Raw genomic sequence first — 17,265 nt, forward strand, 5'->3', positions numbered from 1 at the left:
CTTTTTTTTAAGTGTTATCACATTATAATAATAATGTATTTCTGCCAAAAATTTGCAGTATTTCTCATATCCTTGTGTTGTGTTTAGTGGTCTTTAGAGATGTGTGATTCTATGGTTACTTGTGAAAATCCCATGAGCACAGAGTTCTTCTAGCCCATGCATGAGGCAGTTTAGTCTAGATTCATTGAATTTCCTTAGTAATTACATTTTTCCTGCTCATTTCTTGGGATAGTTAAGGCTACTATTAGTATGTTGGTTGATAATCACTTCATTTTGGTAAATTCTGATTTTTTGTTTGTTTTGTGGGCTTAGGCAAACCAACCACCAGCAGCTCTGAAGCATGTCGTTTCTGTGGTTGTAGGAGTGGAACAGAGTTATCAGCAGTAGGCAGTGTCTGTTCTGATGCAGATTGCCAGGTATGTATACAAACCTCACTTTATCTCGTGAAGATGAAATATTAGTATATAGTTGAGTCTACAACCAGCAGTAAAAGATAAAAGCTAAAGGCCCTGTCATCCAAATAATTTTGAATTGTGAATAATACTTACTTACTCTCCCTGCCAATTTGTATGGCCTTCTGTTCCCATTTTTCTTATTTTTTAAATGTTTCTTCTCACCTCTGTTACTGTGAACTGGAAAGTGACTGATTACACAGGGTAAGCCGTGAATCTAACCATATAAAAACTGCTAACAAATGCACAAAATATGTACACAGGAAGAACAGAGAAAAATAGTTTAAGGTTCTGTAAAGTGTGTGATCAAAAGTAATTTTTCTTTAAATAAAGTTTCATTAGGGTTCTGCTATTCAGGTGTCACATAGCAAAAGCAAATTAAAACATCTGTTTTGCTTCAAAGTCCTAGAACTCGATGTATTCCTAACTATACTGATGTCTGTATTATACTTAGACAATTATTGTCACTGCTCCCTGACCTGAGTTTTCATTGCAGGTAGAAAGACTACTTCAAGAAGCAACAGAATAAATATATTGCAATGTACAAAATGATTCTTTGATTAGAAAAAATTTTAATTTAAGAATTCCTTTTTAATAGGAGTATGCTAAGATAGCTTGTAGCAAGACTCATCCTTGTGGTCACCCATGTGGAGGTGTTAAGAATGAAGAGCACTGTTTGCCGTGCCTGCATGGTTGTGATAAGAACGCCACAGCTCTTAAACAAGATGCTGATGACATGTGCATGATTTGTTTTACTGAAGCACTTTCAGCAGCACCAGCTATCCAGGTTTGCCTTTGTTATTTAATAAATGAATTCTATATAACATTGTTAAATTTTTAAGAGTTTACAATTTCCTTTGAAAGGATGCATTTTTAAAAGCTTCAAAGAGTACGTAATGTCAGTGTGCAGAGGATCACATTGTGTGCCTAACACTACTGCTCTCTCAATTGGTTGAGAATGCAAATAGGATCATTTTGGTGTGTACATTTCCTCTATTTTGAACATTGTGTTTGTAACTGAAAATCCACCTCACTTAGAAGTATTTTTTAAAGTGTTTTAAATCACCACCCTTTTCTTCCTTATGTACCACTCTTTGTATGCAAGGGACAGATCATATTAAAATTGTGCCCATTTCTTATACAAGAAAATTGTTACATATTCCAAAAAAAGGGCATATGCATAGACCTTGTAGAGGGTGTACGTTGTATGTCTGAAGATTTTACTGTAGTTAGTATGCTAACTTGGTCACTTTTGATGATTTCATATGTCCAGTGGTTAGTGTTATGCAAAAGTTTCAGTTTTGTAACTGATTTTAAAGGCCATTAATATTCTTTCTTTTCATGGTTGGAAAGGCTTTTCTGATGTTAAGATTTTAAGTGAATTTGCAATTTGACACCTAGTGTTAGTTAAAATCAAAAACTCAAATATAATGGTGTCTCATTACAGTAGCTATTGCAACTTGTGAATTTACAGTACAGTAGTTACTCATACATCTTCCTTTTTTCTTAAAGTTGGACTGCAGTCATGTATTCCACTTGCAGTGCTGTCGTCGAGTACTAGAAAATAGATGGCTTGGGCCCAGGATAACTTTTGGGTTTATGTCTTGTCCTATTTGCAAGGTAAGGATGATGTGTTTACTATATGTAGCACAGAGTATCTACAAGTGCTTACTTTAATGTTACTTATGATGGACATTAGATATTGTTCATTTTCATTCCCAGAGCTTGTCTATGCAGAGACTTAGTATACAGCAAGCCAGGCTGTAAATCTACAGTGCACTAGCTTGTCACACGCTAAGTGACTGTGTAGATCCTACGGCTGTACACTAGAAGTTCTGTACTGTGCTTTGACATACTTCCATTTCAAACAGCTGTATGTCAAAACACATTATGGAATTTTTAGTTCGCAGCAGCAGGGCCCACATGGCCGGTTTTAGTGCACAGCAGGCTAGGGAGTTGTATGCTCACATCTTTGCTAGCCATGAACTAAGCGCCTGTGTAGACAAGCCCTCAATTCTTCTTCGAGTGCTTGTCCCGCTATATATTGCCTTTCAGGTTGCACATGCACCCAGGAGCAGAGATTTTTCCCGAGCAGTGTCCCTCAGGTATGCACCCTACATCTCCTTATGCTCGGCATCAAAGGAATAAATAGGGCATATTGGATCACCACCAGTTTAGTTCACTCTTACTGTTCATGGTCTAGAACAGTGCTTCAGTATTTGTTCTAACTTCTTCGGCTTCTCTTTGTAAAAAGTTGAAATATAGTATAGTTTTTAGGGGGTTGATTCCTTAATTCTTGGAACCCTCCATCTGGGATGGGCAGAGATTTCTCAACACTCCCCTCTTTCCCCCTCCCAGTCCCAGTTCTCCAACAGTTTGGGGAGTGTGCCAAGGATCCCTAGCCTTTAAAAGTTGCATCAAGTGCCACAAACCCTTCTAGGGCACAGAGTACCACAACCTCTGTCTGTACTGCCTGGGGGAAACGTGCATCCTTCCAGGTGCAGTATCTGCAGGTTGTTCCCAAATAGGATCAAGCAGTTGAGGAAGTTCCAACCCCAAAATTCCCTCATGGAGGAGTCCATAAAGGTGGGAACAACCTGAGACTGGCAAGACCCTGCTGTACATTAGCCTGAAGAAAATAAAACTAGCTAGTCCCTCCTCTACTGTCCCAGCCAGTTCCAAGACCTCTGGCAACCCTTCAGCTATAAGAGACTCAGTAGAGCAGAGCCAGAGCAGATGGGGGAAGGGAGTCATCTCATAAGGACAAGTGGGAAGGATCCCTGTCGAAGCCCTTTAAAAAGAGGCAGAAGTTCCCCCATCCTATACCAACCATCAGAGGCTTCGTACTCTGTAATGGGACCATCCAGTATCAGGAAGGACTGGACTGGGACTTCTTCAAAGGGCAAGACTGCACCACCATTTGGTACCAAGACTGGTCCCTCGGCACCAAAATCTACCACATTTGTATTGCCAGATCTGGCACCCTCTGCTTTAATAGCTTGAGTTACAGAAATGACACTGTCTGCTCTGTCTTGATTCTTGGCACCAAATGCTCTTATGGTGCTCCCAGAACTGGAGTCACCATTACTTTCCAGATCCAGTACCAGGACTTCATCAGGTTGTACCGATTTCCTACTGGTATTCCGCCATCCCAGTCTTCAAGTAGGGGTTGAGCCAGACTGTTGGCAGTACCAGCAACGAGTAGAGGCAGGTCACCATCATCTCCTGTATTGAGGGCACTCCATATGGATCCAGGACCCAAATCCTCAGAGTTGGAAGAGGATTGTGGGAGACACCCAACCCTGGGCTATGCCCCAAGGGGTTCCTTGCGAGATTGAGCCCAAATAGAATGTCAGGAGTCTCCAGGGTATCACACTACTCCCATTTGAGAGAATATCCTCCCTGTACTTACCCAGCACCATAGAGCTCTACACTGAAGGGGTATGAGTGGCAGTATTGAGGCCCAGATGGTCCAGAAGACTACCACCCAACATACCAATGTTGTCAGAGAGGAGACTCAAGGAGATCTAGGGTTCTTGGAGAAGACAAAGATCATATTCTGCCTCCTCAAGATGTGCAACAACAGCAGCATGGGGAACAGGAGGGTACCACGTCCGTGACCTTGTCCTCTTCTCCAGATGAGGCAGTGGTTCCAGTTTCCCCATCACACTCTGATAATCCTGAGGCCTTCCAGGATTTACTTAAGAGGGTGAAAGAGTCACTACAGATCCCCCGGAAGAGGTCCAGGAAGCCCCGCACAGAGTGCTAGACATCTCACACAGTTCAGAACTGAGTAGAGTTGGGCTTCTAATTAACAAAGCCATCCTCAAACCCACCAAGACACTTTGGCAGATGCCTGCCACAAGTTCCACCAGCATTGAAACAGGCTAAAAAAGAGGTTTTTCATACCTGCAAAAGGGACAGATTACACTGGTCTACAATTTTTGAGAAGTCGTCTGCTTCAGAGATAAAATGTGCTATTTATTATGTATTTTGATGTGCTGAATTCAAATATGACAATTAAAACAACTGATTGGCTACTGTTTCTAAGATATTTAAGTTTTTACATTTTATGTCTATGTATATTGTGTAGATAGTAGAGTTTTAATCATAAATTGTAAACCTAGGTCTTTTCATGTGTTTATGGTTGCTTTACATGATAATATTTCACCTGTCCTGTTTATGTAACACTTTAAAAATCAGCAAAAGGGTTATTATGAAACAAAAGGCAAAAAACTATTATGTACATAGTTTAGTCCTATTCAGTGTCTACTCGGCGCTTCTTGGCTTGTCTCTTGTATTCATTAAATGGAGCTGTCCAGCAATAGTCTGCAAGCATTGATGGGCTCCATTTGCCCTGATAGCGTTTCTCCATTGTTGCAATGTCCTGGTGAAATCGCTCGCCGTGCTCGTCGCTCACTGCTCCGCAGTTCGGTGGAAAAAAATCTAGATGAGTGTGCAAAAAATGTATCTTTAGTGACATGTTGCAACCAAGGCTTTTGTATGCCTTGAGGAGGTTTTCCACCAACAACCTGTAGTTGTCTGCCTTGTTGTTTCTAAGAAAATTTATTGCCACTAACTGGAAGGCTTTCCATGCCGTCTTTTCCTTGCCACGCAGTGCATGGTCAAATGCATCATCTCAAAGAAGTTCACGAATCTGAGGACCAACAAAGACACCTTCCTTTATCTTAACCTTGGAAATTTTCCACAGAGGTACTTGAAAGCTGCTTGTGTTTTTGTCAATGGCCTTGACAAAGTTCTTCATCAGACCCAGCTTGATGTGTAAGGGTGGTAACAAAAGCTTCCTTGATTCAACAAGTGGTGGATGCTGAACACTTTTCCTCCCAGGCTCCAATGACTGTCGGAGTGGCCAATCTTTCTTGATGTAGTGGGAATCTCTTGCACGACTATCCCATTCACAGAGAAAACAGCAGTACTTTGTGTATCTAGTCTGCAGACCAAGCAAGAGAGCAACAACCTTCAAATCGCCACAAAGCTGCCACTGATGTTGGTCATAGTTTATGCACCTCAAAAGTTGTTTCATGTTGTCATAGGTTTCCTTCATATGGACTGCATGACCTGGAATTGATGGCAAAACATTGCCATTATGCAGTAAAACAGCTTTAAGACTCGTCTTCGATGAATCAATGAACAGTCTCCACTCATCTGGATTGTGAACGCTGTTGAGGGCTGCCATCACACCATCGATGTTGTTGCAGGCTACAAGATCACCTTCCATGAAGAAGAATGGGACAAGATCCTTTTGACGGTCACGGAACATGGAAACCCTAACATCACCTGCCAGGAGATTCCACTGATGTAGTCTGGAGCCCAACAGCTCTGCCTTACTCTTGGGTAGTTCCAAATCCCTGACAAGGTCATTCAGTTCACCTTGTGTTATGAGGTGTGGTTCAGAGGAGGAGGATGGGAGAAAATGTGGGTCCTGTGACATTGATGGTTCAGGACCAGAAGTTTCATCCTCTTCCTCGTCTGACTCAAGTGAGAATGATTCTGGTGCATCAGGAACCGGCAGTCCTTCTCCGTGGGGTACTGGGCGTATAGCTGATGGAATGTTTGGATAATGCACAGTCCACTTTTTCTTCTTTGACACACCTTTCCCAACTGGAGGCACCGTGCAGAAGTAACAATTGCTGGTATGATCTGTTGGCTCTCTCCAAATCATTGGCACTGCAAAAGGCATAGATTTCCTTTTCCTGTTCAACCACTGGCGAAGATTTATTGCACAAGTGTTGCAGCATATGTGTGGGGCCCACCTCTTGTCCTGATCTCCAGTTTTGCAGCCAAAATAAAGATGATAGGCTTTCTTAACCATAGTGGTTATACTGCGCTTTTGTGATGCAAAAGTCACTTCACCACAAACATAGCAGGAGTTATCTGCACTGTTCACACAAGTATGAGGCATCTCGGCTCACTTTGGCTAAACAGAAATGTGTCCCTTTGCAAAATCAAACACTGACAAATAAGAGAGCACGACACTGTCTGATTTCTAGAGCTGATATAGGGCAATTTGTTCAGCAGAGTGATGTAAGCTTCGTTATGATTGCATCATCCATGACTTCTAGGAATAACATGATGCAATTCATATCATGTATGACGCAATACCAGCTTCAGATTGCATCATTCATTGTTTTGCCTAAAAAGCAAGTACTGTCCAAACCCAGTCATAGATTTATTCATAGATCCAGTCAAAGATATATCTTAGTCATTTCTGGTTTAAATTGAGATCCCTTCCCTTTATAACTCACTTATCCTCCGCCATTCCCAAGTCAAGGGTTGTATATACTGACCCAAGAGCATATCTTGAAAACTAGAGACAATCAACAATTTTAAGCATCATTTTCGTTCTCAGTGACCCAGAATTAGTAAAGTTTGACTACATTTATTTCAGAAGCATTTTGGCTGTAGAGCAGTGTATCTATTCTCTCACCCACTTGTTGGTAGTATCAGTGAACATTGAGTATAATAGACACAGTTTTGAGTCTCAGACTGCCAGGCGTTGATAGCCAAACATATGATTTCTCCATGTGTAACAAATTAGCAGACTTCACCAATAAGATACCTCATGACAACGGAGCCCACTTCCAGGCCCTGATTGACAGGGGAAATCTGGTGACTAGACTGGACTCCAGACAGCCTTAGACGTGTTTCATACTGTGGCAAGGTCTGTGGTGACAGCAGTGATAATGAGGCATTCATCGTGACTCTCCTCCTCAGGGATTCCCAAGGAGGTATAAACTGTGGAAGACCTGCCATTCAAGTGCAACAAACGATTTAGCACAAAAACAGTTGTCTCTCCACTCATTGAAAGACTCCCAAACCATACATCAATCACTGGATATTTACACTTACAAATTAAAAGAAAATCCATTAAGCCCATTTAGACAGAGACCAGCCCCACCTGCTTTCGATCACCACCAACAAGGATCACAATGCAAGTATCAAAGGACTCCTAGAAAGGGTGCCCAGGGACAACCATCCACCTCCCAACCATTGCCATCTTTAAAACCAATGTTTTGATGGGACCTTTGAGAGCTGCACACTCACTAACTGGATCTAGACCAGATCTCCAAAGATCCCTTTGGAGACCGACTTTCCCACTGCCTGTTTACCTGGGCAGAAATTATGACCAATAGATGGGTACTAGAGGTCATCTCTTCAGGGTACATCATCCAGTTTTCTTCCCCAATTGCCCCTCCAGTCCTCATTCAGGGACCCCTATCATGAGAGCATTCTTCTGCAGGATGAGGAAGTACCTCGAGTTAAACCCCTTTTCCCCTTGCTGTTAGAGGTACTAATTCTATCACCTGTAGTTTGAGGAGCGACTCTCATATGGAGACCCATTCTGGATTTTAGGAAAGAAGTTCATCCACTGCCTAAAGTTCAGAATGTTGATCCAATTATTCCTTTTCTAAATCCAGGAAATGGGTTCCTGGCCCTGAATCTCAAAGACGACTATTTCATATGGATATTTATTTGGCATAAAGGAGATTCCTGAGGTTAATGTCCAGTCAGCACATACTCACCTTCACTGTCAAGGGGGATGGTATACCCATACTTAGACAAATTGCTCTTAAAGGGACAGTCACAAGAAGCAACTGTCATCCATCTAGACCTGTGTGAGAGGCTAAATCTCAATGTGAACTTGGAGAAGTTCATCCTGGAAACCACTCAGTCAACAGAGTTTCAGGGCAAGGCTGGGCACCGTGATGTTCAGGGCATACTTACCAGACAATCGCTTCCTCTCTCCATCATCAGACTAGTACAGCACATCCAGATGAGCCCCACAACCTCCTTATGTTCCTGCCTTATGGCACTATTGGGCTATATGGCTGCAAGTACCTGTGTGAACCTGGTTGAAAGGCTTCATCTCAGACGTCAGCATGCCTGTTTACAGACTGTGCGCCCCAGTAAAGCAGTCTAGACTTTTTAGTTGTGGTTCGTTGAAGGGTTTTAACTTCCTTTCTTTGGTGGGAGGATAGAAAGGTATGTATGGGGGGCACCACTCAATTCCTCACTTCCAACAATTACTATAACCACAGACACATCCATTTTAGGTTGGGGGGCACACATGGCATGATAGGTTGCTCAAAGGACACAGTTTCCTCAGGAGTCAGTGCTCTCATCAAAGTGTTTGAACTGAGAGCAGGCAGGCTGTCCTTTGAGCAATTCCAGTCGATCCAGGTGTTATCAAACAACATGATGGCGGTCTGTTCCATCAGCAAGCAGGAAGGAGCACACTCCTCATAGCTTTGCGTGGAGGCCGTCACCCTCCGGAACTGGTGCATTTCCATGCAAATTACCCTGACTGCAGTCCATTTGCCAAGAATCCAAAACACCCTGGTGGACTCTCTAAGCATACATTTCTCCACACAACATGAGTAGGAACGGCACCAATTCCTGAGGAGAATGACCTCCACACTATGCTGTCCTGAGTTTTACCTTCCTCTCCCCTCCCAGTTCCCTTATTACCATGGGTATTAAGGAAAATCAGACAGGACATGGCATAAACCATTCTTATAGCACCAGGTTGAGCCTGCCAGGTCTGGTACCCCATTCTATTGCAATTGTCTGTATCTATCACTCTGATGTGACACCTCTTAATGCTGGCTGAGGGAAGGACTTAACACTCCAGCCCAGCCATACTTCACGATAGGGCTTACTGTTTAGATGGATGTCAGAATTAGAATAGATCTGCTCAGCTGATGTCCAGGCCATCCTGACAGCTGTAGAAAGGATTCTACTGGGAAATGGTATGAGGCTAAGTGGAACAGGTTTTTGTTTTGATGCAAAGAACAAGGAATTTCCCCTTTATAGGCAAAGATTCCAGATGTGCTGGACATAGCTCTTATCCTTAAAATCCACACAAGTGTCTCTTATTTCTCTCAGGATTCGCCTGCCAGTCACCAACATATTTCATCTGCCAGATACCTACTCTGTATTTTCTTACCCAGTCACATCCTGTTTCCTAAAGGGTCTGATTACAGTGTTCCCTCCAGTGGCAAAACCTGTATGAGCCTAAGACTTGAACCTGGCTTTATCAATGCTGATAAACTCACTGTCTGAGCCTGTGGTAGGCTGCTCTCTGCTACGTGTCTATGAAACTAGTGTTCTTGACTGCTGTCATGTTGGCCAAAAGAGTTAGAGAGCTAGGGACACTCATGGCTGATCATCCTTATACGGTTTTCCACAAGAAAAAGGGATGCATGAGACTACATCCAAAACTTGTCCTGAAGTTGGTGTCTGACTTTCTTATCAACCAAAGTATCCCCTTATCTGTGTTCTACCCTAATCCTCACTCTAGCATGGAAGAAATGTGGCACTCAATGGATGTATGTAGGGTTCTTGCTTTTTACCTACAGAGGACAAAATCATTTAAAAAGTCTCCAAGACTCTTTATATCATTTGCAGAACAAATGAAATGAGGCCATTCTCTCTCCCCTCCTCTTCCCCCCCCCCATCTCTCCCCCCGAGGCTGTCCAAATGGATCTCTGGGTGCATCCTACTCTGCTATGAACTGAACATCGTTCCTCTTGAAGGAAGTGTAAGATCACACATGACAAGAACTCTGACAGCGTTCGGTAGCTTTCCTTACAGATGTGCCGCATCTGACATCTGCAAAGCAGCAACTTGGAGCTCTGTACACACTTTGGCTAGACACTGAACGGGTGCAAGCAGCTGCCTCCGATGCCTCTTTGGGCAGGGCATTTCTGCAATCATTGTGTCGTAGGACTCCAGACACCCACCTCCTCAATAGAGATATTGCTTCTGAATCATCTGAAGTGCATTACACATAGGGACAATGACTCGAATTGTCACTTTCTAGTAACTTGAGTTCTTCGCGGTGCGTTGTCCCGGTGTGTAGTGCACTATTCACCCTCCTTACCCTCTGCCTGATTTCCCCCTACTGGGAATTGGCAGTAGAGAAGAAACTAAAATGGTGGTGGTCCAGCAGTCCCTTTAGCTACTCTGCAGAGTATGAGAACGAGGAGAGCAGGGGTACATGCGTAGACCAGACGAACATTGCTAGGGAAAAATCTCTGCTCTGCCTAGAGCACGTGCACAACTGGAGATCCCCTGCACTACACATCTCAAGGAACTCAAGTTACTACAAGATGAATAATCCATACTTTCCAACATAGCTGAAAGGAAAGAACCGTAAATTGTGGGTATGGTAGGGTCCTTTTTTTTTTTTTTTTTTTTTTTTTTTTTTTTTAATTTTCTTGCCCACTGTGCCTAGAAACATGATTTCTCATAAAAAATGAAAATAATGCAGAAGTCCTTTTTTAATTATTTTTATATACTTAGATCTATCAATCTGTAATAATCCAAGAGTTGGATGCAATGTAGCCATAACAAAATAAGTGAAAACTTTTAAGGGTACGTCTTCACTTACCGGAGGGTCCGGCGGCAGGCAATCGATGTTCTGGGATCGATCCCGGAAGTGCTCGCCGTCGACGCCGGTACTCCAGCTCGGCGAGAGGAGTACACGGCATCGACGGGGGAGCCTCCGTGCCGCGTCTGGACCTGCGGTAAGTTCGGACTAAGGTACTTCGAATTCAGCTACGTTATTAACGTAGCTGAATTTGCGTACCTTAGTCCGAAGTGGGGACTTAGTGGGGACCAGGCCCTAGTCTCTACACTCCACGCTTCCCTCAGTTTAGCCTAAATTATCTCAAGCAGCAGGACTGGGTAGCTCCAACATTAGCAAGATGCCTTTTTAACCTGTCTTTCAATACCACAGAAGGGTGGTAATGAATTGCACGTTTGCATAAGACTCAGTCACCTCTATGAAGCTGCCAGAAAAGAGGGCATATTAGAATATAAGTACATTGAATTTATTGGCCTTTAGCAACTCCACTGCGCTGGACTTCTATATTTGCAGTCATGATAGGAGCTTGTGTAGGGGGTGATCTTCCAGTGGCATGGATCCAATATAGGGATTCTTATGTCACATACCCTTCTTGTTGCTGATGAAGAAGGGAAAAGGGAGCATGGACAGAGAAATGGTGTGACTGGGGTTCTCCTATGCAACCCTGATCCTCTGCTGTGTTTTTTAGCCCCCTCATGGCTGCTACAGCCCAGTGTAAGCTAGACCAGCCCTCGAGCTTATGGATCTGAGTTTCAAAATTTTGAGGTAAAAGGGTATTCCTGTTTGCCATGAATGCAGTAGCTGAAAAGAATAAGCATCTAGTGTAGCTACCCCTCCTTGAAATATATATTCTGTATTCTTTTCTATGATTGTTCAGCATCCAGCACAATGGAGCCTTTTGGCACTACCATGATACAAATAAATACTAAGATTGTTATAATGAAAGTATTACAATATTCCAAGTTTCTTATCAGTTGTTCTTTATTTTAGAACAAAATTAATCATACGGTATTAAAGGACTTGCTTGATCCAATCAAAGAACTCTATGAAGACGTGAGGAGGAAAGCTCTAATGAGGTTGGAGTATGAAGGATTGCACAAGAGTGAGGCCATCACAACACCTGGCGTTAGATTTTATAATGACCCAGCTAGCTATGCCATGAACAGATATGCTTATTATGTTTGCTACAAATGCAAAAAGGTATGACTACTAGCACTTTCTCAGATTAAATTGAGGTAATGTTGCCAAAACATCTCTTATTTGTTTATACAGTATGAAAACTAGAAAAGCTGCACTGTAAAATCCAAAAAGCACTAAAAAAAGAACATAGAAAAAGACACAGCCCTAGCCCTGTGAAACCTACAGTAGAGAGAGAGAATGGTTCAGAAATCAGATACCTTAGCTGAACAGAGGATGGTGCCATCTCAGAAGAATGTGGGCATCCTATTTTGTTAGAAAACTCCCCTTGCCATCCACCCTGTTCAGTTCTGTTCCCACCTCCCACAATTAATCAATGCTCACTTCCCTATTGCAACTCTCAACCAATTGAGTTTTTGTCTCCCCCTCCCAATAAAGGTATTTTCTTCTTCTGCCTCTCCCTCTGTCACACCTTCTGCTCTCATTACATATCATGTTTTCTTTCCAGCATGCTGTACACCCTCGTATTTCATTCTGTACTCTCTCCCACATATGCATCCCCTCTGTATTATTCTGTATTGACTCCACTCCAGTATGTTAGTATTCACCCCCAATCTGTCATTTAGTTATCCTCAGGCTACTGACACCTGTGATTTTATTTAATTCCTGAACCCTCACTCACGTCTAACGTTTAACACCTGAGCACACCGTTTAGAAGTCTCCTCTCTCTGGTCTGCAGGGTTGGGGTTCCAAAAGGGTTTTCCTTCCTGGATAGTGGCCTGGAGACTCATTTCCAGACTTTTTTTTCAGGGAGGAGAAAATATCACTGACAGTCCACCCACATCCCCCTAGGCAGAAAGAGGGTGCATTTCAGGCAGTGCAGAGATAGCAGGAAGCAGCTGCTGTTTTACTTAAGCGAGCTATAATTTAGTATATCCAGTAGCTCTGATTAGCTGTCTTTCCCCTGGAGGTTGGGAAAGGGCAGCTAATAAGATGGGGGTTCCCACCCACCAATCAATAGCAGTGTCTGAAAACACTTAGGTATATAAGGAAATTCCACAGAGTAGGCAGCCCTGCTTAGTGTGTGTTTTATGGCTGCCTGGTGTGCCTTTGTGCCATAAAACCAAAAACTGAGAGCAGCAAAATGCCTTGGCCAGCAGGAGCCTGAGCATGAGAAGGAAGGTGCAGCTCATTTCGTACTCCTCACTTCTGTTGTCTTTGCCCATCCTGTTGCTCTCCACCCAATTGGAGAGCAGTTTTTCTGCTACCTTGCCCATTTAGGACTTGGTTCTAAGGGCCAAGGCAGAGGGAGTGGCACTTCAAGCCAGCTTCATAGCCCGTTGGGGCAGGATTTTCCGCTCCCCTGGATCTGAGTACCTTGCTGGCAGGTGGTAAAGTAGAAGGGAGGGAGAAGCTTCCCTTCAACTCTAGCATCACTCAGCAGCACCACCCTGCCCCCACCTTCTTGATATGCACTCATAGAATGGCCCAAAAATCATCCCGTGATCCAAACCCTGCAATCTTTTGCACATATTAAAGACATGTATGTGGGATATGTTGGATTGCTGGATAATTTTTGGCCATTTTGAGGGTCATAGCGGAAAAAGGATTATTTTTTTTAAAAGGTTTAACCTTATAGAACCTAATAAAGAGATTGTAGAAGAGCCTTTATCATCTTCTCCATGCATATGAATTTGGTAACAGGAATATAAACTGTTTGTCCCCAATCTCTTCAGTTTTAATCTTCAGTCATTTGTGTGTCACATTTAGGCATATTTTGGTGGTGAAGCTCGTTGTGATGCTGAGGCTGGACAAGGAGATGATTATGATCCAAGAGAGCTTATTTGTGGTGCATGCTCTGATGTTTCAAGGGCACAGGTAAGCAGACTAGTTTTGTTTTCTTTTAAAGAGTTTTAAATAGTTATCTGAGCTGTACAGCAATTAGGTTTATTTGTAGTAAAATATACATATTTGTTTAATTTTTGACAGATGTTTCAAATATGTAAATATGTTGCTTACATGTTACAGTTCGGTTTCTAATGTTAACAGCACTTTTTTGTTTTCTTTCTATGCAGATGTGTCCCAAACATGGTACAGATTTCTTGGAGTACAAATGTCGGTACTGCTGCTCAGTAGCTGTGTTTTTCTGCTTTGGGACAACACATTTCTGCAATGCTTGCCATGATGATTTCCAAAGAATGACAAGCATCACTAAAGAAGAACTTCCACATTGTCCTGCAGGTAATGTTTTTTACAGAACAGTTTTAACAATCTAAATTACCAGAAAATTATTTAGTCAGCCAGTTATTCTATTACAATTGATCTTGCTAATTTTTAGAAATATAGCAAAATTAATCATGTGATGTCTTAAATTCAACAGTTTAGATAATCTTCATAGTATGGATTATTTTGTTCTGTGATTCATTTCTTTCTGGAAGTATTGGTTTCCAAAATGGGCAATGCTATTATCACAGTAAAATCAACACATCTTTAGATACTTTGAAACTTCCTTTCTTCAGCAAATTGCCTCCACGCACTACTGGAGTTGCATGCTACCACATGGACCAAGAGAGATAATAAACGAACTTCCTAACATGAAATGGTGTAGCCAGAGCTGAGTACTTATCCTGCAATTATAAAGGAAAGCACTTTGAACTGTGCTGATCCCCTAGTTCCTGGCATCATCGTGTGCCACTGCATCTGATGGTCTCACCAGAATTGTGAATTTTAATATTATGTTTCATGTGCTACCTATAGCTTTTCACATAGTGTTAGATAACTTGAAGGGAAAGGGCAATACATACTTTTACTACATTGCTTAATGTTTCACTTATACACCAGGGAAGTAATTGTTGACCTAACTCCTAAATTGTTCTTCAGTTGAAATTTCATTTAACAAGTATATGTTATTCAGATGTAAAGGTTCTTGTTTCACATTGGGCTGAAACTTTTTTCACTGTATTGAAGATCCATTTAAAGAAATTTTAATTTTCTTTCAATAAAATTTTGACTGTAAATTTTCCATAATGAATTTGATTTACTATGACTAGATAGCAGTCGAATAGTCTGGGGTTTTTCTTCAAATTTGTGTTTAATCCTTGACCTGAAGTTGTAAATCTTGTAGAAGCCAACAGTCCTGGCCCTTCTTGTTAGGCTTAGTCAAACTGCTCACAATTATTCACTTTTCATCCTGTAAAAGTTCTAATTTTTAAATGCCTGATAGAAGCTGGTCATGTGAAAGTGGCCCGTAACTACTTTTTCCTATACTAACTGCATTTTTCACAAATCTTTTTTATCGGTGTCCTATAAATTCAGACAGATTTCTCTATTTAATACTGTGTTTTTCGATACTTGTACAGTTTTATTTACATAAGATTTGGAAGTTTTGAAAATGTCTTTTTCCCTTTACACTGATTGCAGGTCCGAAAGGCAAACAACTTGAAGGAACAGAGTGTCCACTTCATGTTGTCCATCCACCCACTGGTGAGGAATTTGCTCTGGGATGTGGGGTTTGCAGAAATGCACACACTTTTTAGACTAGTAATTTTTTTACCAGAGCAAAACAGTTGTCCTCATCCCACAAGTGTCCTAAACAGAATATAAAGTCCAGTCAGGATGAGGATGGGACCATTTCATAACCCAGGTAAAAGGAACAATTTACAGTGCAAGAAGAATGCCAAATACCATGTACCATGCTGTGAGAAATTGACATTTTTTGAATTAAGACATCAAAAATTGTGAGATGTTTGCATGTGGCCATTACAGTCATCGGCTATGAAGCATTGGACATTTACAAATAAATAATTGCTATTAAAGGATCTCTGTGTCTGTGGACTATGAATGATGCTGGTTTTCAGACGAAGAAAGAAAAAATGGATTATTGTATACTGACTTTTTGTAATCCTGTACAATTGTAACTGCATCATGGGTGGGGGTGGGAAAGAGGAGTATTCTCGTTTATTTCCTAGACTGTTACAAAAAAAATTGTGTTAGGAAGGCATAAATGTAACAAGTATCACGCTGTATATAAAGAATATCAATGTTTGTCCTGTATAAGAATTACTAAGTTACAACAGCAGTTTCAATTAAACTTCTGGGTTATGTTTGAGCCTGAAATTTTAATGAAGTGCAATACTGAGTGTGCCTCATATCTTGCAGCTGTAAACATAATGGAATGTACATGTCAATAAAACCACTGTACATTTTTATACAGTGAAAGTCTAATGAATGTGTAAGACTTTATTTTAGAATGGCTCAAAACCAAATCATTTCATTTCACGAATAAAATGTATTCATTTTTAAAGAACCAAATTCAAAACCAGCTGGTAAACTGCTTTATGGTACTATTTGGTATGGTAAAATTGCTTATGGTACTATTTATTAGATAGAAAAAGTTTGCTTGAACATCCTTTAAGAAAAGTTGGGTAATCTTACTAGACTTCACATAAAGTATTACCGTATATACTCGTTCATAAGCTGAATTTTTTAGTAAAAAAGGAAAGCACCAGAGAAGGGGGTCGGCTTATGAATGGGTATGGAGAGGGAGAGGTGGGACACAGCCCCTCTCCCCAACAGAGGAAGCAAGGAGAGGCAGCACAGCCAGAACAGAAGAGGCAAGGCCAGAGTCTCTCCACTTCTGGCCACGTTGCTCTCCCCCCAGTCTCCAAAGCAGCTGCAACTCTGGGGCTGGTAGGCTGCAGCCATACCACTCAGCTCCACCCCCCAGAGGAGGCTGCAGCCGTGCCGTCCGGCCCGCTGGAGCATGCTGCGGCCGTGCCACCCGGCCCAGCCCACTGGAAAATGCTGTGACCGTGCCGCCTGGTCTGGCCCGCTGGAGTAGGCTGCAGCTGCACTGCCCGGTCTGCTGGAGCAGCTCCAGCCAGGCCACAGACATCCCCCCCGGCCCTCCCCAGATAAGGTTGGAAGGGATGGGATGGGGAGAGTGTGTGGGTCCCAGGCTAGGGGTGGGGTCATGTGGGGGGTGATCACAGGGGTTACTCCCCTGACCCCCAGCTTCTCCTCCCCCAAAAAATTTCCCCACCAGTTGCTGTCCGGCCCATCAGGGTAAGTAGCTGGCTTGCCCCTGGAACACTTCGTTTACTTAGGTTTACCTCCGTGCCTGCGGATGCTTGAGGTAAACAAACCATCTCTGCCCGCCAGCAGCTTATCCTGATGGCCCGGGAGCCAAAGTTTGCTGACCCCTGAATTATAGGGTCGGCTTATGAACGGGTCATAAAAATTTTCCATTTTTACTTATCCATCTTGGAGGGGTCATCTTATAAAAGA

At 42.3% G+C, this 17,265-nt stretch overlaps 1 protein-coding gene across 13 annotated transcripts in view; it reads left to right on the plus strand.

Annotated features, from left to right (window-relative positions):
* The window catches only part of MYCBP2 (MYC binding protein 2), a 395,137-nt gene extending 378,934 nt beyond the window's left edge, over window positions 1–16,203 (plus strand). For all 13 annotated transcript variants that reach the window (XM_034758293.1, XM_034758294.1, XM_034758297.1 and 10 more), the window contains 7 exons: window positions 313–416; window positions 1,051–1,239; window positions 1,965–2,072; window positions 11,833–12,042; window positions 13,750–13,857; window positions 14,055–14,220; window positions 15,400–16,203. In XM_034758293.1, the coding sequence (XP_034614184.1) occupies window positions 313–416; window positions 1,051–1,239; window positions 1,965–2,072; window positions 11,833–12,042; window positions 13,750–13,857; window positions 14,055–14,220; window positions 15,400–15,515 (1,001 nt within the window). In that variant the 3' untranslated portion in view covers window positions 15,516–16,203. The remainder of the gene's footprint in view (window positions 1–312; window positions 417–1,050; window positions 1,240–1,964; window positions 2,073–11,832; window positions 12,043–13,749; window positions 13,858–14,054; window positions 14,221–15,399) is intronic.
* The last annotated feature ends 1,062 nt before the right edge of the window (window positions 16,204–17,265 follow it).

The sequence above is a fragment of the Trachemys scripta genome, chromosome 1, assembly GCF_013100865.1.
Source record: "Trachemys scripta elegans isolate TJP31775 chromosome 1, CAS_Tse_1.0, whole genome shotgun sequence".
In the NCBI taxonomy this organism is placed as follows: Eukaryota; Metazoa; Chordata; order Testudines; family Emydidae; genus Trachemys; species Trachemys scripta.